The following is a 25,002-nucleotide window of genomic DNA, read 5'->3' on the forward strand; positions in this document are numbered from 1 at the left end:
AACACCATTTTGTGAAAATGTTTCCTCATATCACTGGGCAAAATAAAGTACTTTCATGCCTGCCCTCCCTGCACCTCAGTAAAGAATTTGCCAGCCACTGTAAGCAACACCCCCTCTAGCTGTAAATCCCTAGGAGAGAGTATTGTGTTCTGTTCATTTTGGTAACCTGAACACCTAACAACATAGTACCTGGATACATAAGAACAAGTACTGTATTTTTTTTTATTTCAGAATATTACAGGGGTATATATGTTTGGGTTACAAATTTTGCTTTTGTACAGATTGAGTCAGAATTTACCCATCCATTGCTCCCCCCTCCCGCCTTCTTGATTTCTGTTCCATATGTGCACATAAGTGTTGATCAATTAGTACCAATTTAGTATTGAGTACATGTGGTGTTTGTTTTTCCATTCTTGCAATACTTCACTTAGAAGAATGGTCTCCAGTTCCATCCAGGTCATTACGAAAGATACTAGATCACCATTTTTTTTGTGGCTGAGTAATACTCCATGGTATACATATGTCACATTTTATTAATCCACTCATGTATCGGTGGGCACTTGGGTTGTTTCCAAATCTTTGTGATTGTGAATTGTGCTGCTATAAACAGTTGAGTGCAGATGTCTTTTTTTATAAAACAAGTACTTTATACACATATTGGAGACCTTAGCAGAGACACCACCTCCTAGGGAATCCATTTGTGGTTTTTCTCCTCCCTTAGTGAAAAAAAGTACTCATTAACCCGTAATATAATACAGAGCTTAAAATCTCTGAAGATACCTAAAAATAGCAAGTAGCTCTATTTTTCCTTGGGAAGGGTGATAATATAATAATGTTCTGTGATCCTAAATACCTCAAAATGGAGCCACTTATGACAAGTGACTCAGCCTACAGTCAAATTGTTGTCCCTCAGAGTGATGAGTATATGTATGGTGAACTGAGGTGATAAGATATACTTACTATGGCCAAGCATCCCCAGCACCTGACAAGAAAGTGAAGCCAAAAGGCAGCTGAAGAGAATGGCTATGGACACTCCTGTGGAGGGCCATAAAACCCACAGGGAAACTGACCATGGCTGAGATGCCTGGAAAAGCTCTGCCTGTGAGAACTCTGAGGCCTCCGTTCAGGCTGTGGCTGCCAGAAGTCCTGCTAGAGAAGAGCAGTGACCTTCTCCCCACGCCCCACCCCCATTGTCGTTCCAGGGAAAGCAGACATGAGGGTTCATCACTGAGTGTGCTGGTCTCCCGAGCTCCTGTCTGCGGTTGCTCCACCTCTCTCTCATTACTGCCTGTGTGTGTTGAATATATTTGCATGATTGTTGGTGTGAAAGCCTTGCAATGAACTATGAATTTGTAACCATTTTCTTGGCCACTGGGTCATTATGAACCCTCCCCCACAACACACCATCAGTGTTAGCACAACTAGACTGATTTAAACCTGACATGAGAAAGGGTTATAATAAGGTATTTTGGGTCTTTCAAGAGTTAAAAAGACATTTTCCAATGCCTAAGAAGAGCTGGTGATCAACGAAGAAAGAATTGGTAGAATATTAAAAATGGACAGAGCTAGACTGTGCTGTCCCTTCAAGATACTTGCAAACACTAGAATTTTTTGACACAGAACAAAGTAGGAGTTGGAATCTTAAGGAAATAAGCTAAAATGTAGTCTCTCTGCTGTCTCCAGCAGCTGTGCATTTGAGTACTTGAACTGTGGGAGTAGACTGGGTGATGTTAGATGCACTCTAGACCATGTTTGTTATGATGAACTATACATGAAACCACAGGGCACCTTCATTATAGATTATCTTTACGGTTCTCTGTGGACACAAAACCATCTATAATCTGGGGGACATGAGGTTGTAATAAGCCTTAGATTCTATCAGTCATTAAAATAAAGCCATGGCATGATTGTGTCACATCTACAGAAAGGAAGAGAAGGTCACTGTTGATGGAGACAGTGATTTCAGGCCTCATTTACCTTGGCCAGGCCTGAGGATATGGAGAAGTGTTTCTGTCCCATCATAAACTTACCCACCATCCTGGTCTCTGTTTAGGAGTCTCTGCTACCAAAGGCTGGTGGAAAGAAGACCATAGCTCCAATGACAATGACATTCAGACTGCTAACTGTTTCAGGGTAAAAACAGAGTGACCAACCTCTATCACCATGAACTGGGAAAAGGCATGGGATGAAAGTGCATATACTAAGACACTGGGAACCCAGAAATATAAATTTTGTCAATGGAGAATGTTCTTCTGTATCAAAAAATTGAAGAGAGGGGGAAAAAAACAAAAGGCATTCATGCCAGAAGAAGCACATTATTTTTTTATAATTGAGAAAGTTATGTATTCAAATTCCAAAGAAATCTTTAGTGTTCATCAATGAAAGTCTTTAACTCTATGAAGCACACATTGCTTTAAATGCTTTTATCTGTCTCCCAGGTCTCCATCTACATGCATCTCCTCTTCCTTCAGTACCTAGCCTGGCTGTCCCTCCAGAAAGCCCTCCAGTAATGTCCCTGGTTGGAACCAATCACTTCCTCCTCTGCACCTGCATATCTCATGGCGTGTATGTACAGCAATTATTGTCTCATCTTGGCTCTAAGCTCTTTAAGGGTGACTGTTGTATCACCTTTTGTCCCTCCCTAGTGCCTATCACAGCACTGTGCCTGTAGCCAGTGTATAATACATCTCCTTGAGTGTGACCGAGGGACATCTCCTATTGTAGCATAAATAAAAGAAATCAGGGTTATGGTTCACCTTCATTAATCAATTCCTACCTCCAGCTTGTTGTTTACAAGCAAGGGAGAGAAAAGCTGAACCCACAAGTTCATGCTGCTGAGATCAAGACCTGAAGCATATGTTGGCTCACGTGGAGGGCCCAATGCCAAAAGCCAGGGAGAAAATCAAAGTTTCTCCAAGGAAAAAAATAAATAAAGTGGAGAAGAGAACACCTCCAGTTAAGGACAGGTACTGTAGCCACCCCACACCAGGAATACTTCTGCCACTGGTGCTTCCTTAACTGCCACAGGATGTTAATACAGGTCCTGCAGCCCAGGCAGGAGGAGAAAGAACATGAAGGGGCAGCAGAGGAGAAGCCAGCTCCGTCCCAACCCCTTCTCCACTGCAGGTCCCAGCCTAAAGCAGCCCTAAGCTGAGGGAGGGAAGAAACTTTCAGTTTGAATTTCAAAGTTTTATTACACAGGATTGGACATTTTAATAAATTTCATATATTTAGAAGTGACTAGAGGACTAAGAGTATGACACCAAGACATCTTCCAGATTGGAGGGGGGTGGTCTTAGACCATCACGTGTGGAGAATCAGTAGGAAATAGAAAAATAAAGAAGTTTCTAAAAACAAGTTGACTCTTGAGGACATTATGCTAAGTGAAATAAACCTGTCACAGAGAGACAAATACTGCGTGATTCCACCTATACGAGGTATCGAAAAAAGTTAAATTCATAGAATAAAAATGCAGAACGGTGGTTTCCAGGGACTAGGATAGAGGGAAATGGGAGCTACTAACCAATGGACATAAAGTTTCAGTGAAGCAAAATAAATAAGCTCTAGACATCTGCTTTACAACACTGTACCTACAGTCAACAATAATGTATTGTGCACTTAAAAATGCGTTGAGGATAGATCTTATATTTAGAGTTTTTATCAGAACAAAAATGACATACATAAAATAAAGAAGTTGCAATTTTAAAATAAAGAGGTTGTACTACGGAGCATCTATTCAACATACCAATTGCATTTACATTTTCTAAGACAGCTCTTAATAATAGGGCTTCCCCAGAGTGCCTTTCCGCCTTCAAAACTCACAGAATACACACGGTTTCTGTGCTTCCTCATAGTCGCGCAGAGAATTCCATTTTTTTAAATGAAGAAATGAAAAAGTCATTGATTTAGAAACCATAAAAAGAATTAAAATATCTTCTTCAAAAATAGAGGATTCATCCATGTTTATGACATCCAAACAAAATATCTAGTTCTTTCCTTTGCCTGGGCTCTTCTGATTGCTGTCCAATTAGCTGGTGGTCAGAGCTGGCCCATTGCTGAGAAGCCTTATTAGCGCAGCTCTCTGGCTGCTATGTGATTTGTGCTATTTTCATTAATTGGACTCAATTGGTGGTGGTGCTGTTGGGCAGAGTCTACATCCTGCCATAGATCTACCTACCACTACATCTACCTACTCCCACGTAGGCAGACATGACTCCCTCAATAAACATGAGGCCCCTGGGTTAATTCCTTTGGTTTCCAACAAAGTAGGGCTGGCAGAGGCAAGACAGAATGCAGAGCCTTTTCAAAGTCCTAGGGAATGCCCCAACAGAAGCATTTTTGTTTCCCTTTGTCCTTTAAACTAATGTGCTTGTTGTCATTTAGAGGGAGGCCAAAACTATTTTTGACAAATATTATGATCCATGGTTACATTTAGATCCTATTTTTTAAGAGAATTTTAACACTGTAACTTGATTTAACATACATTGATAGAGCTTTTTCATGCCTCAGGCACTGATGAATAAGACCAGGTTGCTAATACCCCTGAGAAGGTAACAGTCTAGGTAGAAGGTAGAAATGTCAACAGACTCACACCACACAATGAGTGCAGTGAACATCTGTGTGGTTTGCCTGCCAGGAAGCCTTTTCTCCTTGTTCTACAAGAGCACCTCACTTTATCTTTGAGGAATGACCCCTCTCTGTGGCTTTGATCATACGTTTCAGGTGGGGCCCACCTTCTTCTCCCCAGCTCCAGAAATGGGCACGTAGCCCATGCATGGCCAAAGTGAATAGAGCCTTCTCCAGGCCACAGAGCTGGCTTGAGTAATGAACTGTCACCTGGTGCACAGTGGGGGCCAAGCCTGGGACTTCTGCTGGAACAAATGGAAGTAAAACACACATTTTCCACTGAAGTTCCTATAGTGGGTTGGATGGTATCCCCCCAGAAGATATATTCACCTGGAACCTCAGAATGTGATCTTATCTGGAATAAGGGTCTTTGTAATATAACTAAGGTAGGGAACTCAACATGAGATAATCCTGGATGAGAGTGAGCCCCACATCCAATGATGAGTGTTCTCATAAGAAACAGAAAAGGAACAAACAGAAATGCACAGAGGGGAAGGTGTTGTGACGATGGAGACAGGGACTGGAGTTATGCAGCTGCAAGCCAAGGAATGCCAAGCATTGCTGGCAGCCACCAAAGCTAGGGAGGCCTGGAATAGATTCTCCCTTAGGGCCTCCACAAGGAGCCAACCCTGCCAACACCTTGATTTCAGACTTTTGGCTTCACACCTGTGAGAGAATAAATTTCTGTTGTCTTAAGCCACCCGTGTGTGGTAATTTGTTAAGGCAGCTCTAATACAGTTGCTAAGCTGGCAGTGTGCAAGCCTCCAGCTGCTGGTGGCCACCTTCCCACCACGTGGGAAAAACCCGAGAATAAAGCCAACACACAGAAAGCAGAGCCCAGAGCTGGAGCAAGACACAGTCCTACAGACTTCAGTTTAAAATGTGGAGCTAAGCCTACCTGAAGTCAGATTTACTCCTAGACTGTTTTTAGTTTCTGACCCCTAAATTCCCTCATTGGCTTAAGTTTGAGTCCTGACTGAGACAGTGAAATAAAACTTTCTTTACTAAAGGTATTCACAAAGGGTTGCAATCGCAGAAAAGAGCTCAACCAGCAGTGCTTAAAGAAATCCAGGAAGGCTTCACCAAAAAGGTATCATTGATGTTGAATCTTAAAGAATGAAAACCACTCCAGGCAGACACTGGGGCTGCAGCATTCCTGGCAGATGGAAGAGGGTCAACAAGGCACGTTAGGAGACACTCAGGTCATAAGGTATAGAGCAAGAGCACAGTGGGTGAGGGGAGAGGAAGGAAAGGCAAGAAATCTGGTTATGTGCAGAGCACTGTCTCTTTGTCCTCCCAGCAGCTCAACAAAGCAAGGATGGGAAACATGATTACAGAAACCAAAATCTGCAACTTCAAAAGAAAAATAACAAGAGCTGGTGAAAGGAACATGCACTTTGGAGTTAGTGAGCCCTGGGTTTGTATCTGATGCTACTACGTACTGACTAGGTTATCTCAGGCTGTTACATACTTTTCTTGAGCCTTGTTTTCCCTTCTATAAAAATAGGGATAATAGCAGCCTCAGAGCACAGAAAAACTCAATGTACATGTAAAGTAAGCACTAATAAATATCAGTTCCTTCTTGTTTCAACAAATTATCTAAGGAGAACCCCAGATTTGGGGACAATAGGACAGAGAAACAAAGAGACCCAAGAGAGCCTCCATCTTCCATTGAACCTTTACTAAGACTTTGGTAAGTAAATAATTCACATTTAGCATAATATGGTTCATGTTGGAATTTATAAATCAAAAGTAAGATCAAATCATAATTTTACATACTTTAAATGAAAGACACACTGAACCTAATTTTTAGAGATGAAAGTGTCAAGTCACCCATTCCTACAGCCCTTGACTATGGGGACCCAGAAGTGTTTCCAGAATCACCACCATATTATAAGAGCACAAAATTGTTCAGAAAACTGCATAATGATTAATGAGCCTTAAAATGAATAAGAAACACAGGAGAGTAAAGAAAAAAAAAGCAACAAGAAATATGAGTTAAGGGGAAAATGTTTAGAACTATTAACAAGAAAATTCTAAATTTCAGATCCTCCTAGTACCCAGGAAAAATGGCAATAAAGATCTCTAAATGGATTTTGTTAAAAAAAATTAACAACCACCTAGGGAGGCACTTACTTTTTTAGCTCTTTTTAACTGAGGCATTAATTAAAGTGAAATTTTGCAGGATGATGTCCCACCCCTGCATCATCCTTCCAGGGAAGCCACATAGTCATTCTGAACTCACCTGCTCCAATCTAAGAGCACCAGGACACATCCTGCTGTTTGCCAAGATGCTTTGTTTCAATGGCATAGATCTCCATAGCATCAAGTGACCTCTGTCCTCCAAGCCTGGGACTTTGTCTCCACTTGTGCCAATGCCAACTCACTTCCTGCCCTCACTCCCACTCTGGTCCAAGCTAACCCCAGCCCTTACCTAAAGACCTGCAGTAAATTTCTAACTCATCTTCTGCTCCCATCTTGCCCCTGTAATCCAGTTTCTGCACAGGATCTTCCTGAAGCCTCAGTCATACCATGCCACTCTCCAAATCAAACCCTTTCAAATGCTTTCCATTGCATGAAAATAAAATCCACACTTCCAGCCATGGTCTATCCAACTGTAGTCAATCAATTCCTTGACTACTCATCTTACGTGTTGCCACCATTGTTGGGTTCTAGCCATGCTGACTTCTCCAGTGTCTTTCAAATAAACCCTTAATGTGCATTTGTTTCTTTCTTAGTAAGACATAATTTGTAATTATTATCTTGAATTTATAATTATTAGCTTACTTTTTCACCCTTTTTTAAATCAGTCTACTCATTAGAGTCTAAGTCTCTGGAGGCCAGAGACCAGATCTATGAATTCCCAGCACCTAGTTCAGTTTTTGGAACTTCAAATGGGCACCAATTGTGTGTTGAATGGTGAATAAGTAAGTTTCCCAGGGCCTGGAGTCATGACTATAAATAGCAGAAGTTCTAGACCTTGGAACATCTTGCAGTCATGAATCACATCACAGGCTTATATGCCTGGAACACTCTAAAAAATTTGAAAGAGGAATAATACATTCAGCATGTTTGTTTACTTTCTGATTTTTCATCCATCCTATTTGTCAGACATAGAAGATCTCTGGTCCTTAACTCAGCTTTGTCTCACCAGAATTATAGATCCACCATCTATCTGGTTCTGGTTCTTAGAATCAAGTTTAGCAATGTGGGGGTCAAACTTGCTACCATCTGCTTAATTTACTGCTTCTCTTTATGACTTAACCCTGGCCCTGAAACCCTAGTTTCCTGCCTCTCCCTCCTTCCCAAGTACCTTCCTGTTGCAGACCCAGCCATACCCCAGACCCATGTCTCCCAAGGGCCACAAGGCAGGACATGATACTGAACCCTGACCCTAGGCAAGGTCCCATTCTCTGCTACAGAACACTTTCACGTGGACTGCCAGCCTGTTCATCTTCCTATCTCCAAACTACCTACTTCCTGACTTTCTGTGTCTGGGATATGCTTGCCTGCCATGTGTCCATTTATTGCTCATTCAGTAAGCATTCTTAGAGCATCTTCTAGATGTTGCAACTACAGCACTAAAGATGAATGAGGTATTCCCTCTGCCTCTGAAGGAAGAGAGGGGAGTAATTAAAACACAAAGTGATAAGATATTTGCATGGGACCTTAAAAACTGACCAAGTGTTCACAATATAATATACGTTTATGAAATGTTTAACATGTATAAAATATATATAGTATATTTCTTCATCTACTGATGGTGACTCAGATGTATTCTCCTACAGACAATCAGTGTGTGACTTGCCCTGACAGCATTAGTCCCTATTTTCTGAGATCACTCCTACCAAGCAGCGCTCATACCCTTGACAGCAGTTTCAGTTTGGCTCAGTTCCTGAGTCTGATCCAGGGTAACAGTTTGTACCCAGCTTCACCCCACAAGTGGCCAAGGTTTGAAGTGGTTTTGCCATGATGGATCCTGTACCTGGTTATCCTGGTATGAGCCCTGAGCCCCTCTCTGTCACTGCAAAGGTACAGTGTTGTCCCACCGTTGATTTGCATTTCAGGTCCCTGGGGATGAATCTGGCCCCAGACTCTGGCCTCCTGGGTTTGGACCAGGACACCCCACCTATTTCTTATTCACTTTTACCTGCTTGGGTGGAAGCGTCCAGTCCTTTGCCTGTGCTCCCACACAGCTGCTAAGGTCTGCTTCTGTATGAAGCCATCAAGTAAAACCCTGGCTCTGTGCTAGGGTCCTGACCCCTCTAGCTTGTTGTCTTTACATTTCTCGTGTCTTTTTATGATCATATCCAGAGATATGATACTATGAATGAATAGATATGAGTTCCCTAGAACAAGGGAATTCAGCCTCAGGTGATGATTTAAGTGTCTCTCTCAGAGAATCCTGTGTAAATGCGTAGAAAGAGACATGCTTTGTCACATCAACCATGGGGTCCCTGTTTTCAGGTTTGTTTGTTTGGTTTTTTTTCCCACTACCTAACTCCATTGCCAACTGTATTCATTTCTTATGGCTGCTGTAACGAAGTACCACAAACAGGACAGCTTAAACAACGTAAACTTACTGTCTCCCAGTCCTGAAGGCTAGAAACCTGAGATCAAGGCATTAGCAAGGTTGGATCCTTCTGAGGCTGTGAGGAGGAATATGTTCCATGCTCTCCCTTAGCTTCTGGTGGTTTTCTGGAGATCTTTGGCATTCCTTGGCACATAGCAGCATCACCTCATTCTCTGCATTCATCTTCACACGGTATTCTCTGTGTTGGTGTGTGCCTGTGTCCAAATTTCCCTGTATTCCTAAGGACACCAGTCATATTGGATTAGGGGCCTACCCTACTCCAGAATGACCTCATCTTAATTTAGTTAATTACATCTGCAACCCTATTTCCAAACAAGGTCACATTCTAAAGTACTAGGGGTTAAGACCTCAACATGAATTTTGGGGAGGGCACAATTCAACCCGTAACACCAATCATGGCTGCTGGACTGAGCCCTGATTTATGGAGTTCTGTATGACCCAAGACCACATTTTGTCCCAGTTCTTTGGATGAATTTTGGATCTAGGCCTATCCAGTTTCCCCTGAGGGATCAGCTTCTGTGATCAGGGCCTTGCCAGCTGTCCTCTGCATGCCTCACAAGTGATAAAAAGAAGCATGCTTCTCTCCCTGTGCTTAGCCCCAGAGAAATCACTTTCTTTTATTTTCCTTTCTAAAGTCATTTCCTTGTGAAAGCCATTCTGTTTGGAAACTCCAGCACTAGATGAGAGCTTTAAGGAGCAATCTGTACTTGCCATGTTGATGGAAGAACATAGTATAAAACAAACCCTTCTGCAGAAATGAAGCAACATCAGAATCCATTTATGTCATTTTTGTGGGTCCTAAAAGAGTTGGCTTGGGAATTAGAAGTGTGTTTTCCCAGTTTACTTCATAACTTATCAACTAAGCAACAATTATAGTTTCTTTGAAAATGAATAGCTCAAGAATAATAAAGTCAGAAGGCTATGAGATGCATAGTTGATTGAAATAGATGCCAATTATTTCAAGGGTCATGTCCCTTGGCAAAACTATGCTGCACAGTCTCTGTGTGTGTTTGGCGAATACTCAGATTCTTTCTTTGCTCCTTTTACTGTTACCTGACCAAAGCTATTTCATGATTCATTGGGGTCCCACAAGGGAAAGGCAGGGGAAAAGGAGAGAAAGTGAAACTCAAGTCAGCACATTTTGTTTCTCGTTAACAGCTCTGGGAAGAGGTTTGGTCGGGAGAGGAATTTCAAGTAATGATTTAAACATGTCTTCTGGCAGTTGTAGCAGTGAGAGAAAAAAAAATAATGCCTCTTGTAGCAGCTCAGATACACTTCCAAGGCAGTGGTACTCGTGGCCATACGACTCTGGAGTCACATTTGCATCATGCATCACGGCTGGCATGTGCGTAATGGGCTATTAAGGGAAATAGGGATATTCAGAGTGCATTGCTAGGCTTTTGTGTTTCCTAACATGGAGGGCAACCACTGTGCCCCCCTTCAAAATGCTGCTTGATGTGGTTGCCAGAGGAAATCCTGTGTTAGATGGAACTATTCACGTGAGCCGATGTGACAGTTCATTCAACACATATTTGAGCCCCTACTATGTGTTGGTGCCCTACTCTAGGTGGTGGGGATACAGTGCTGAATGAGTCAGACATGCTCCTTCCCTTGTGGTGTCCTGCCCTCTGGTCTTTCCATTTCACACGTCCTTTTAGTCTCCTATCTTTCTAGGCTATGGGAATTTAGCCTAAGTTGGCATCATATTCTACATTCAACTTTTTGTGCTGCCTTTTTTTCCTCCGGAAACTATGTTTCCATTTAAGTTATCTAGGTTAGTTTAATTCAAATAAGACTGTGTACTCTCTTTGAGTCTGAGGTCCACAAATTGTCATCTTCCAATGCTTTACATCAAATCTTTTTGTTACATGAACTGCAGGATGCCCTCTCTCAGGCACGGCATTTTTGGGCAATGCCTCTAAATGACGCTTCCATTAAGACAAAGATCACACTAATTTATAACTGTTTGCATCTTCGCTCCCTCTGATACACAGTGACCTGCTAGGAAGCAGAGACCATGATTCATCTCTGTATCTTCAAAGCCTAGCACAAGTACAACCTGATACTTGTACTACAAATGCCCACCAAATTGATTAATACTTAGAAGCTTCAAAATGGAAAAGGAGCAAGCAGATTTGGTGAGCCAATCCTGACTGGCATTTAATTAATTCACATATCCAACTGCATGCCAGCACTATGCTAGGTAACTATTAGTCATGCTAAGAAATAATAAGATTGGTCACCAGTAGGAGGTACAGAGCAAGTTTCAGGAATGATAAGTGTTGGCTGCCTTTAATTGAGCACTTACTTAGGCCTTTGCACTGTCGTCTCCTCATTGAGCAAATTGGATACAATGGTTTAAATTGACAGTTGTTAAGCACCAGCCATGAGCACATTGTTATATATTATCTCAATCAATTCTCATAGAATTGTTATCTCCATTCTGCACATGATGAAATTGGGCATATGATTAACTTATCCAAGGTCCTTCTGCTAGAATATGACAGACCTAAAACTCAAACCCAGCCAGTGAGAAGCTCTTAACCACTCCCCACTGCTGTTTGGCTAAGAAATTAGGGTTGGGCTGAACCTACAGGTTATAGGTTTTGGCATTTGCCAGCAATAAAAAATTGAATTCTAAGTGGTGTAATAGTATGGTAGCCTCTGAAGCTTCCCATTTGGGTTACACAGTATAAAGGAAAATACATAAGCCATTGTTGGAAACATCTCTGCCTTTCAGTTCCCAGATCCCAAGCAAATCTGATCTCCAGGCTCACATTACTAGCACAGCCATGGATCTGATGACAACAGCCATTCAACAGACATTCATGAAGCTCCTGTTATGTGCCAGGCATTCTGCTGGGTATTGAGGGATTCTTCCACTAAGTAAAACACATTCTGGTGAAAGAGCCATACAGGGAAATTAGCATTACAATCAGAGCAGCAAGTGGTAGGTGCTACAGTGTTAAGGACAGGGATGTACAGGAGCACACTGGCAAGGATAAGGCAACATACCCCAAACTGGTCCTCAAATCTCAACCCCTTTTTTTTTTTTTTTTTGAGACAGTCTCATACTGTCACCCCAGGTGAAGTGCAGTAGCATCATCATAGCTCACAGTAACCTCAAATCCTGGGCTCAAGTGATCCTCCTGCCTCAGCCTCCTGAGTAGCTAAGACTACAGGTGTGTGCCGCCATGCTCAGCTAATTTTTATATTTTTTGTAGAGTCAGGGCTCTCACTATGGTGCTCAGGCTGGTCTTGAACTCCTGACCTCTAGAGATCCTCCCGCCTCAGCCTCCCAGAATACTAGGATTATAGGCGTGAGCCACCACACCCAATCTCAACCCTTTTAAAGTCATAACTGAGTAGTCAGATCCAAGCAAAGACAACTGTCAGGTGACAACGTGACAAGTAATATTCAACAGCCAAGGGTGACAAGAATTAGACTTAGGGTAGAATACTTATCATGGGGGGAACTGAGAACAAATAAGGAGAAAAGAGAGAGTGAGTAATCAGGAACCATTCAAAATCCTCCTCTCTGACCTTCTAGGCAGAATTACCAAATATCACTAAGAGTGAAGGTAATTAACAAACCAAGCAAAGACCTCTCTGTATTTCAAATATCCTAGGCACCAGCCAATACACCTGCCATCCTTATAATAATGTACAGCTTTGTCATGGCATCGGGGGATCTGTTCTCTCTATTCCTTTCACTAGTAATATCTGATATCAAACAGCGCTTTAGAGTTTATAATATTCACAAGAATTCTAACATTTGATGATCACTGAGCAGAGGGCCCCCATTTTACAGACAAAGAAATTAATCCTCAGAGAAGCTTGTTAATAAAGTCTCATAATTGAAAAAGAGGGATTTAAAGAATTTTCTTCTGACTCCAAGATTGATTCCACTGCATCAAATTGCCATTGCTTACTAAAAACTTAACTACAGTATTAAAATCATAGATTTTAAAGAACTAATTTGAATGCTATTTGCAATTTCACATTAACAGCAGCTGTTGCTACTTGGCAGTTACCAAGACCTAAATATTAGGAAAGGCCAGGGTGAAGAACAGCTTTGAAATGACGCTCTATTTGATCAGGTTCTGCAGTAATTGTTGAAGTCATATAAACGTTCTTCGGATCCCCATAAAGCTTCTGCAGTATCGCTGCACCTGCAGTTCCAATTTGCAATTTCCTCAGCGCTCCTTTGAAGTTATTCTTGCCAATTACCTGGTGTTAATATTAATTAAATATGATTTGTAACTCGAAATGTGGTGTTATCAATGGAACTCAGCTGCAGGAATATAAAGTAAAATTTTCAATTGAATTAAAATGTTTCATTTCATTCATAGTATTTTACAACATTAATACTTTTGTCAAATTGATTTTTGCCTGCTGGAAGTCATTTTTCCAAAGCAATGAACATCTGAGGAAAAACACTGTTCTTTATGTATTTCTTTCTTTCTGTCATTGAAAATACTTCATTTTAATCTTAAAGTGAATCCATTTCAGTTAACAGAAACTTGGTTCTTGTTTATAACCCAAGAGGGGAAAATGCTTTCTTTTAAAACTGTACTAAGACACTTTAAAAATATAATCAGTGGGCATTTTTCAATTGTATATTAGGAATGAAATTTTCCTTACTTTATTGCTTGGCCCTCACCAAAAAAATAAATAAATAAATAAGTAAATCACTGTCAAACTTTTTGGCAAGTGTCTGTCACTTTATATAAAAATGAATTAATTAAATTAGTTTATTGCATTAACATTTCAAACAGAATCTGCCAATCCAACAACTCTGAGGTTGCTTCCAACTCTAAGATTTTAAGATTCTGAACACATGTCAGATAATAGAAGCTTCCAGCATATGCAGATTAGGGAAAAAAAAGTCACATATAGTAGAACATTTGACAGAATCAGGTCCATTCTGCCCCCTGTAATGTATGTGATAAGGACTCGAATGCCTGTCATCTTCAATAAGCCATTCATAAACACCACGACTGATTAAAGGAGGTATGTCGCCATAGTGTGAAAATCCACAATGAAAAGATATAATGCTTTCACATATTCCTTTTATCTTCAAAGATAAAGCTGTAGCTTCCTTGCTCCTTATAATGATAGCAGTAGCATTAACATTTATTATCCTGTCTTCTTTTAAAAATAATATAATAAGGTAAGACAAAGAAGTGAAAGAACCTGTCTAAAGACTCAAGGAAGTCATTTACTAAGTCAAAAGCTACAAGCCCCAGAGCTTATGATGGAAAAGCATGAACAAATATTATCAACCCCTTTATTACAATATCAATGAAATATTATATTAAATAATTAAAATAAGGCAGAAATAGAGGACTGTGTTCCTAACACCTGAGGGTGTGAAACATGGGTGATGGACAAGTCTTAACCAGCAGCAACAAAGCTATCCCCTTCCCTCAAGCCAAAAGAGACCAAAGGGAGAAACAAAAATACATTAGGCCAGAAAGGATTCTCTGAATGTCTATAATTTTCTAGGTGTCATCAAAAAAGGAGCTTCTTAAAATTACACAAAGCAGGGCAGTTGAACAGCCAGTACACACTTGTATTGGCAGCAACCATTGCTATCCTACTGGGAAGCTCTTGACTACCCAGAAGCCTAGGAAAGACAGATACCACCTACCCCAATCTGGAACCCCAAATTATCCATTAGGTCACCCAATCCACCCACGTAGTAAGGACTGGCAGAATAAAATTCCATAATGCTCCAGAAAGAACTTCTGAACTAGTTACACACTGCAGGCTTCTCCATTAACCAAATTCTGTCTGCTTAGACCCCTCTCATCCTTTTTGCTAACCCTTTGTCCTCCCAGGGGTGGAACACCTGCAGCCTTGGGGCCACATGTGGCCTTCTGGATCCTTGAGTGTGGCCTTTTGACTGAATCCAAATTTTACAAAACAAATCCTTTATTAAAACCCTTTATTAAAAGGATTTGCTCTGTGATGTTTGGATTTGGTCAAGGGGCTGCACTTGAGGATCTGTAGGTCCACATGTGGACTTGAGGCCACAGGTTCCCCACCAGAATGTGACCTTATTTGGAAATGGGGTCATTCCAAATGTAATTATTAATAGTTAAGATGAAGTCATACTGAAGTAGGGCAGACCTTTAATCCAGTATATCAACATCTTTATAAGAAGAGAAGACACAGAGGCAAACACAAGAAGGGAGAAGACGGTCATGTGATGAGGGAGGCAGAGATTATAGTGATACATCTATAAGCCAAGGGAAAGCAAGGACTTCCAGCAAACACCAGGAGATACAAGAGGCAAGGAAGGATTTTCCCCTCAGGTTTCAGAAGCAGCATGGCCCTGCCAACACCTTAATTTTGTATTTCTAGCCTCCAGAACTGTGAGATGATAAATTTCTACTTTTTTTTTAAGAGACAAGGTCTTGCTATATTGTCCACGCTATTCACAGGTGCTATCACAGTGCACTGCAGCCTCGAACTTCTGGCCTGATATGATCTCTCACCTCAGCCTCCCAAGTAGCTGGGACTACGAGCACATGCCACCACACTCAGCTAATAAATTTCTATTGTTTTAAGCCATCCAGTTTGTGATACTTTGCTATGGCAGCCCTAGGAAACTGAAACACCCCCTCTCAAGGACACTGCTTCATTCTCTGCCACCATGTCACACATGTTCAACTATTCCTCCTGGCAGAAATTCCTGTTTTCTTATTTAAAAACTGCTTAATATACTTGAATTTTTCCTAAAGAACTCCCACCATCTCCCATAGTAGAAACCTCCTTTAAAGGAGACTGAGAGGCCTCTCCTGACCACAGATGCATCAAAAGGATGCTCTACCACTCTCTTAGCTTCCCAGCACACCTTGATCAGCCCCCTTTGCTTCACTTACATGTTCTACCTCATCAACCACCTTTCCCTCCTCAACCATCAATTTCATGAGAATGAGCTTCAGGTCTGCATCTCAGTTCCTGCTCTAGACCACTGGCTCTAGATCATGTTCCTTGCTACTCTTCTCCACAAAGATATGGACTGGTACATAAAGTGCATGACCAAACTCATGCTTCCTACCCCAAAGCAACCTCTCCATCTTCCTGTCTCTTTTCTGTTTATGATACTTGCCTTCTCCTAGTTGCCCTGGTATGGAATTTCAACTTTAATTTCTTTCTTATCTTCAAGCTCTATGTCCAATTAGTTACCAAATTTTATAGCCTCCGCTTCACAAATGTCTCTCAAGTCTGTCTCCTCTTCTATGTCTATCATCACTGCCATACATCAGGCCAAGACTGATATTGCAATGGCCTCTCCACTGGTCTCCCTCCGCATCTTCCACTTCTCATTAGTACAATCTTAAATACACCTCCTGATAGATCCCCCTCTTCTCTCCTCAGCAGCTTCCTCCATTGTCTATAAAATTAAGGATAAAATAATATGATTTGAAATACTCAATTATGTGTCCATATCAGGACTTCAAATATTGTCTCCCTTACCTCATTATACAAACTATACTTGAGTCGAATTGTGCTATTTGCTGATCCCAAATATGGTTTTTTTTTCCCTTCTCCAGTAAAAATCCTATAGTCTAGAGATACCTTGAGCTGATGCCGTAAGAGGTAGGTATCAAGGGGCTGTTTGTCTTTATCAAATATCTCCTGTCCCTCTCTCCTTCGAAAGGATCTCCACTAGAAAAGAGCCATCACTAATGTTTGCTCATGACCGTCATTCACTCATAAACCTCATTCTCCCAGATTCACAAAGGACATTTCCCCACGTCTGATTTTGTTAAAATAAAAAACATTCTAATCAAACTGTACAAGCAATTTATCACTAAACCAATTTTCATTTTGCCATCATTCCACTATAATCTGTCTGAATCAATCAGAGGTAAGACATAGGAAGCCTCAATTTACACTGAAATTCTGTAGAAATCAATGTTGCTAAAGAGAAATTCAGAACAGAGTACAGGAAAATTTATGACAGTTGGGGAAATATATTATTGTATTAATAAGCAGACACTCCAAAAAATAAATTTATACATCTTCTTCTCACACAAGTTACTAAGGTTTTTAAAAACACACTACTAACATGGTGACAGAGATGTCATCAATGTTGTAGTAAGAGGCTGCAAATGTTACAGAACTAATGAATTTTTATTAGAATCATCAGATAATTTCAGAATGGGTTAAGTTGCCACCATTTGCCATTCCCATTAATATCATTGTCATGTAAAAGGTTTAATTTTCAGCTATTTTTGTTCTAGATAAAATCTTTGTCATTAAAATGGATGATTTTGATATTTAATATATTCCATGGCATACTCTAGCGTGGTACTAATTTGGCCTTTTCAGTATTCTGCATATTAATTGACAATCCATCCCTCTCTCCATTCCCCAGATAAGTGAGAACTGAAATAGAATGGACAGCCAATCAAGTCGCAGAATACTGAAAGGATCGACATAGAAGAAATGTATTGCTCTAATCAGAAGTGTATACAAGGCACTAAAATTATTTTCACCCATACTAATGACTAAGATAGAAACAGGAATAATGAATGGCACCATCTGAATCCTTTTATGTGACAGTTTTACCAAAGTGTAGTGATGCTTCCTAAAAAGTAAAAACTATTTCTTATTTTAGTCAAAAGAATAAAACTATGCTCTCACTTAACTTTTAGAACAATGAATTTTAACACATTCTGCAGTGATTGGCAAATTACATCCTTATTAAATTTTTTACAATAATCTGTTTCATGCACACAAAATGTGTCCTGAAGTTGAAGAATGTCCAGGATCACTACACAAAACTTATTTCAGTACATATTCTATTAGTTTCTCTCTCTTGTTGAATTATCACTCTGGTAAGAACTGACATCAGCTGCTTAAATTATACATTAACCTTGTTTTCAGAAGCTATTGTTTTCATTTGAGTGGGCATTTCCTCTAAGGATAAATTTGAGACTTTTATCCAAGAAGATAATATAAATTGTAATAATTTAAAGTTCAATTGAATGTCTTGAATCATTTTATAGCAATATTGATATAATGTAAAATTCCAAACAGCAAATATTATGGCATCATGGACACTTATAGCAGGTGTGACAGTTGTCCAACTAAATCAATTAACCCAATCTGTCCAACAAGACCAGGCCTTTTCTACATTTTCTACAACAGCACAAATGTAGAACAAATGTTAAATATACTAAATATTATGTATAATAAATTTCCATGCCCTACTATGTACAGAAGAAAGATCCCAGGCATCTGCAAGTCTTTCAAGTGAAAATCTTATTTCAATAACTTTAAAATCCTTGTTCTTGATAATATGGTTAAGCCCAAATTACTCCCATGATCTTTTCCTGAGTGGAAGCTTTCAAGAAAAAGAATAAATTTTTTAACATAATTTCTTCCTTCAGGTTCAAAATTGCTGAAAAACAGGGCCGGGCGCGGTGGCTCACGCCTGTAATCCTAGCTCTCTGGGAGGCCGAGGTGGGCGGATCGTTTGAGCTCAGGAGTTCGAGATCAGCCTGAGCAAGAGCGAGACCCCATCTCTACTAAAAATAGAAAGAAATTATATGGACAGCTAAAAATATATACAGAAAAAATTAGCCGGGCATGGTGGTGCATGCCTGTAGTCCCAGCTACTCGGGAGGCTGAGACAGGAGGATCGCTTGAGCCCAGGAGTTTGAGGTTGCTGTGAGCTAGGCTGATGCCACGGCACTCACTCTAGCCCGGGCAACAGAGTGAGACTCTGTCTCAAAAAAAAAAAATAAATAAAAAATAAAAAAAAATAAAAAAAAAATTGCTGAAAAACAGCTAATAGACACTTTAATCTTTCCATAAAATATTATTACTCTTATAGAAAAGTTCATTCATTTTTAATAAGAATAATAGTATTTAAGTAACAATAGTATGTCTCTTTTCACCCACAAAGATACTTTGTTGGCTAAAGATTTGTGCTCTAAGTTTTTTTTTTGTTTTTTTTCTGTTTTTCAAAGTAGTGGAATGGGTTTACCACCGCATAAGTATACATACATGATGGTGAAATCCCTACAGAGATTTGGATAAACACCTTGAAAAAAGCCCAGGAGGGAGGTCATGAGCACCTTGTTCTAACAAAGTTATTACATCTCTTCCTTCATCCCACTGTAAGCTTCAGAGTTGTAGGTAAGAAGAAATATGCAAAAAGTCAAATATGACAATAAGAATATTGCTTAAGTACAGCCTTGGGGGCTACTTTAGCATTGTTTTAAGATGATAACTACTCTGAATCCCTCTAGTGTTGGATATTAAATTCCACTAACTTTTTTTTTTAATTTAATGACTTGCTAATGTAAACTTCCATCTAGAACAATCAAATAGTATGTCATTTATTTAAATTTACAGTGGCTCTAATGTGCCAGCAAACTCCCTCGTCAAAACAGACAACTTTAAAAAATGTTCGCCTGAGTCAGGAGCTCTACTTCCTAAATTAGCACCAAAGTGTCACCTTGATAGACCTAGGAACAACAAAATCATTTATAACAAACTTGTTTCCCTCTAGAGTGGACAGCCTAGGTCATGCATCTGTAGGAGTTCTAATTATTCCATACAGATCGGAGAGTGTTCAGAGATGCCCAGCCTTAGCAGCCTGTCACCTCCAAATACAATTGTCTGATAAATACATGCTTACCAATTTCCCTTGAGATCTGGGTGAAGGCCTCCACACCGCTCTCTCCATAGTTCCCCTCGGAAGCCAGTGTTGATACATAATTCCATCCCAGTGCCGTCACAATGTCCACCATGGCTTGCGCTTGGTAGGAATCAGGTGGGACCACCCGAGAGAAAAAGTCATACCTGGTGTTATCACTTAGCTCTGGGGCTGTGGATGCATAGCTGATTTGAGGTATCTGCAAAACAAATGACAGGTCATTTTAACCCATGAGGAATCTTGTAGAATGATAGATTGTCACAAGAGCTATACCAGAAACCAAGACATATCAGCCTGAAGCCAAAATACAGTTTTATGACCACCAATTTAATTAGAAAGTATTTTACAATGTTTGTGGGCTCACTTTCTTTCAATGCACAGTATTTCTAAACAGCAAGAAAGAATTTAGTTTTTGCTTCAGGTTCCATTGTTTCTGAATCCAAAGCAAAACATTTGTGCTTTTTGTTTTTGCTTTTTTTTGTTGTTTTTATTCTATACATGGTAAGTTCTACTGCAGAAATGAGAGAGAAATGAAGGTATACACATCAGAAAGGTCACCTCTGAAATTGCCTCTTGCTTTAGGACATAACTATGACTAACAGGGAATTTAATATGAGATGTTTTGACACCTGATAACCATTTGAGTCTTAAGATTTCATTTTTGGTAAATTATTTTAAATATATAGTTTTGCAAATCTATCCACTGATGATTGATAGAATCATTGAGTATCACAAAAAGATTTACGAATAGCCAACCACATATCCCCTAATAAAAATATCTTTCCAACTCCCCAAAAAAAATGACATAAAAAGGAATCCAGGTAATAAATTCTTTAGAAAAAGAGACCATTCTGACACAAACACAATGAACTGCTAAAAGATTTTCAATGTTAGGAATCCTATGTCATTTCTCAATAATGTGGGAGGGTGAGCTATGCGGTCTGTGCATCTCATCACTCTTCTGCTGCCATACTGTATATAAGTGAAAGTTCAGGGATCAAAATGACTCCAAGATGCACTAATTCAAGTGGCTTGGTTGAAGATGCAGGTTTAAGCTGTACATAAAACAATTAACTTTTGCTTCACATCAGATCCTGCACCTAATGTCAGTGCTCAAAGAGGATGTCAAAGAGGCTGCAATTCCAAGGACCCACACAGGGCTTCACACCTTGGGATCCAACCATCACCCACCACTGTCTGGCCAGATGACACCCAATCTACATGGATGTTTTAACTAACTTGATTCTTGACATCTTTGAAAAGCCTTCACCATTTGGATAACGTTTCTGAGTCTAGCAAGTTCTACTCCCTATTGGTAGCCAGTGAAATGACAGTGAGCTTCCCAATATATAAAAGTCACCCAGGTCTCCTCCTGAAATCGTATTAGAAAAAAAACAGAAAAAAAAGAAAAAGAAAAAAAAGTAATCCAGGGAGAAGCAGCAGAACAATGTGCCTGGAGCTCTCCAGGGTGCTGCAAGATCCATTCAGCTTCTGCGTATCCCATATTTACCTCTTTTGGCTATAACAATGATGCACTCTAGCCTATTTAACCCCAATTTTTTTTTTTTTTTTTTTTTGAGACAGAGTCTCACCCTGTTGCCCAGGCTACAGTGCCGTGGCGTCAGCCTAGCTCACAGAAACCTCAAACTCCTGGGCTCAAGTGATCCTTCTGCCTCAGCCTCCCGAGTATCTGGGACTACAAGCATGCGCCACCATGCCCAGCTAATTTTTTCTATATGTATTTTTAGCTGTCCAGATAATTTCTTTCTATTTTTAGTAGAGACGGGGTCTCACTCTTGCTCAGGCTGGTCTCGAACTCCTGAGCTCAAATGATCCACCCGCCTCAGCCTCCCAGAGTGCTAGGATTACAGGCATGAGCCACCACGCCCGACCTTAACCCCAATTATTTTTCTGGTTCAGTTCTTCTAGTAGAGAACTAAGAGAACATTTAACTTACTTATTAACATTGTGGGACCATGAATCTAGCTGACCTGCCTCTTACCGCCCTTTGCTTTCTCTCCCAGGTAAACTGGCCTTACCTTAACAGATTGTTCCCTTAATCAGACTTTGTGCCTTCATAGTACATGACTACTCAGCAAGGGCACCCCCTTCAAATATCAAACCACACCCTTTGGCCATTTTCACCTTGTCTTGTTTGCTTCCAGAGGGCCTGGGAAAGAGACCATAGATGACTCAGTGAGAACTACCTCCAACTAGGTAAAAATTTTCTAAAGAGCAAAAGCTTGTGCATTTCTATGTTCTAATGAAAGAGATTCAGCAGACTGACCTTTACTTTGGAAGGAATTCTGTGTGTGGCGGGGGGAATAGGGGAGCATTCTATAGCAAATTCTATAGCATTATACCATTTCCTCATCTTATTTAGATACATAATCCTCCCACTTCCTCAGCTACTCAGAGTCCAGCAGTAAAATGCCTTACACAACTCCCACCCTGCCTATGATAATGAGCCACCCTTTTCTAAAAATGAGCACAAAGTGTGAAAATTGAGTGTTTGAAACCAAAACTAATTATCTCAAATTACTACCTTCAGTCAGTCACTTCCCGGGCTGTTTAATTAGCAGTCAGTCTCATGTTTAGGATTAATTAAACAGGTGTAAAGGGTATATAAAATAAAAGTGCAGATAGAAGATGGTTTTTTGATTAATTCAGTAATGGACTTTCTCCCCAAAGTCTTGAAGAGTTTTCTTTCTGCAGATCAATCTGTGGAAAAGTAATGTGAGAGTCGTGCTTATTTTTCCATTTGTTCATGTCTGCAGTCTACAATAATACATATCAGGGTATACTGATAATATTTCAAGACAACTTTTCAAGTTCTCACAAACCCACATCTCATTTTTATTTTATTGTGGTGGACCATTAAGTATTGGCTCATTAAGTATTTTAATTTCTGTGCCAGAATTCCCAATATTTCCACCATTCTCAAATGAAACCTCTACTAGCAACTGAAGTAGAAATTTTTTAAAGACTTAGAATCTTTCTCTTTCTTTTCCCCACATCAAATCCTCCCAAACCACCCCCTTAACCCTGGAGGTTTCATCTGCCAGAAACAGCACCCATGAAAAAAAAAAAAAGTGATGGGTGGAGGAGAGAAGCGGAGAGGGAAATGAGAGGAAAAGAAAGGAAAATGTATCAAAAGGGAGTTAAGAAGGGAGTTAGGAAACCCATCCTTCATCAGTTCACCCATCCTTTTAAAGAAGCAATGCCTTTTATAGGTCTCTATTAACTCTCACTTGCCAGTTTAAAGGATAAAATCTAAATTCTTCAGCCTGCCTCACAAAGATCATCAGACTTGGCCCCATCCTGCTTCTCAGCCTTAAATCTTTTCTCCAGATTCTGACAGTACCTGCACCCTCATCCATGCTTTTCCCTGCACAAGGAGACTCTTTCTGCCCTCCTTCACCTGGTGATCTTCTGTACAAACTCAATACCCAGTTCAAAAGTCATCTCCTCCCTGGGAAGCACTCACTAACTCTCAGACAGAGTCATTTTCTGCTGTTTCTCCCACCCACAGTCCCCATCACCGAACATTAACATCACGACGGTATACCAGCTTATGATCCTCTCAAGACCAAAAAGGTCTGTGTTTATTTATTTTGTATCCCCAACAACTGACAAAGAAAGTGCTCAATGAATGTTTGGAGGCAATTAATGAATTGAACTATGGCAAGAAATTTAATACAGCCCCCTCCCACCATCTCCTCCCCTGCATTCTGCCAAAATATCGTGCAGGCTTTTCTCCATTTGCCCCTCCCAGTCCTTCTCCACCCTGCCCTGCATACTGGGGGCTGCTCTCTATGGCTGTATCACCAGAGCCTTCTTGCCTCCGAGTTTGACCAACGGGAGAAACCAGAAGGACACAAGAGGGCAGGAGAAGAGAGAAGGCAGAGTAATTATTCCCCAGTTTCTTGCCCCACTGACTCGGTGCTTCTCTACCTAAGTCCCCCACCCCCCACAGCTGAAGCTCTTGCCAGAGTCTGGTGATCACTCTTTCTCCCTGCCCTGCAAGTGTCCCCACTGTTGCTGGTTCCTAAGTACTTCATCACCCCTTGGTTTCTTAAACTGTGCCCATACCGTGTAAATAGTTCTTTTGTTAACCTCTCTTCCATTACCCTGGAGTGTGCCAGAAACCTGACTAATACGCCCCTATGACAGGTGCAGAGAAGACAGTGCTGCTGTGCTCCCCACCTCAGCCCTGCCCTAACCTCATAGCCCTTCTTCATCCACTCTCCCTTCCAGCCTTTTCTACCACTGTCCTCACATGACTTTTTCCTTTCCTTTCCTGTCCAGTTCCTTAGGGCATCCAATTGCATACTTGAAAACACCTGTCATTTTGCTTTTCTTCATTTCTTATTTTCTTTGTGCTGAGGTTTCATAAGAATATTATCTGTGCTTAAAATAAGGCCATTTTTCTATTACTTGAATAAAGCATATTTGAGGTAATTAATTACACAACTCAGGACAATCATCACCATACCCTCCCTAAAAAAATTTTCTTTAGCTTGCACTTTTCTGATAATTATTTTAGTGAGGGAAAAGTCTTTCTCCTTCTCCTATTACATTCTTACTTCAGCCCACAGAAAAGCAGATTACTACTCCCAACTCCACTCCTCTTGGGGAGCTCTAGAACGAGTATTTCCTATGTAGCTCTCCACCCCTTACTGATCGTCCCAAACACAGAGGGGAAACTGAACCGGGCCAGAGTTCTACATTTATAGGGCAAGAGTGGATAGCAGGCTCTGCCTTTGTTCTCTGACCTCCCTGCACACATCCCTGGCTTCTTTTCTCTATAAGGTCAAGACAAGACAGGGCCTTCCTTTTGGGGGAAGAAGCCCATCCTCCTTATCTCCCTATTCCACTGACAACCGGGTCTGTCAGAGAGGCCTAAAGCCCATGCTACCAGTTGAATAAGCAGACTTCAAGTCCTCTGTTCAGGCAGAAGTAGGTCCCAAGGTTGAGATGTGGTGTGGGAGTAGGAGGCACTATTTTGGCATCAGATCCAAGCTGAATTCTCTCCAATTTAGTTCTTAAGGGACAGCCATGTGTCTGGGGAGTTATTTGGTGTTTGCCCAGCTGTTAA

The 25,002-nt window shown here is 40.6% G+C and overlaps 1 protein-coding gene across 6 annotated transcripts in view; it reads right to left on the minus strand.

Annotated features, from left to right (window-relative positions):
• The window catches only part of GRM8 (glutamate metabotropic receptor 8), a 696,364-nt gene that overhangs the window by 536,762 nt on the left and 134,600 nt on the right, over nt 1–25,002 (minus strand). For all 6 annotated transcript variants that reach the window (XM_069461398.1, XM_069461395.1, XM_069461397.1 and 3 more), the window contains one exon: nt 19,887–20,103. In XM_069461398.1, coding sequence (XP_069317499.1) covers nt 19,887–20,103 — 217 coding nt within the window. The remainder of the gene's footprint in view (nt 1–19,886; nt 20,104–25,002) is intronic.

Source organism: Eulemur rufifrons, chromosome 29, assembly GCF_041146395.1.
Source record: "Eulemur rufifrons isolate Redbay chromosome 29, OSU_ERuf_1, whole genome shotgun sequence".
Taxonomy (NCBI): Eukaryota; Metazoa; Chordata; class Mammalia; order Primates; family Lemuridae; genus Eulemur; species Eulemur rufifrons.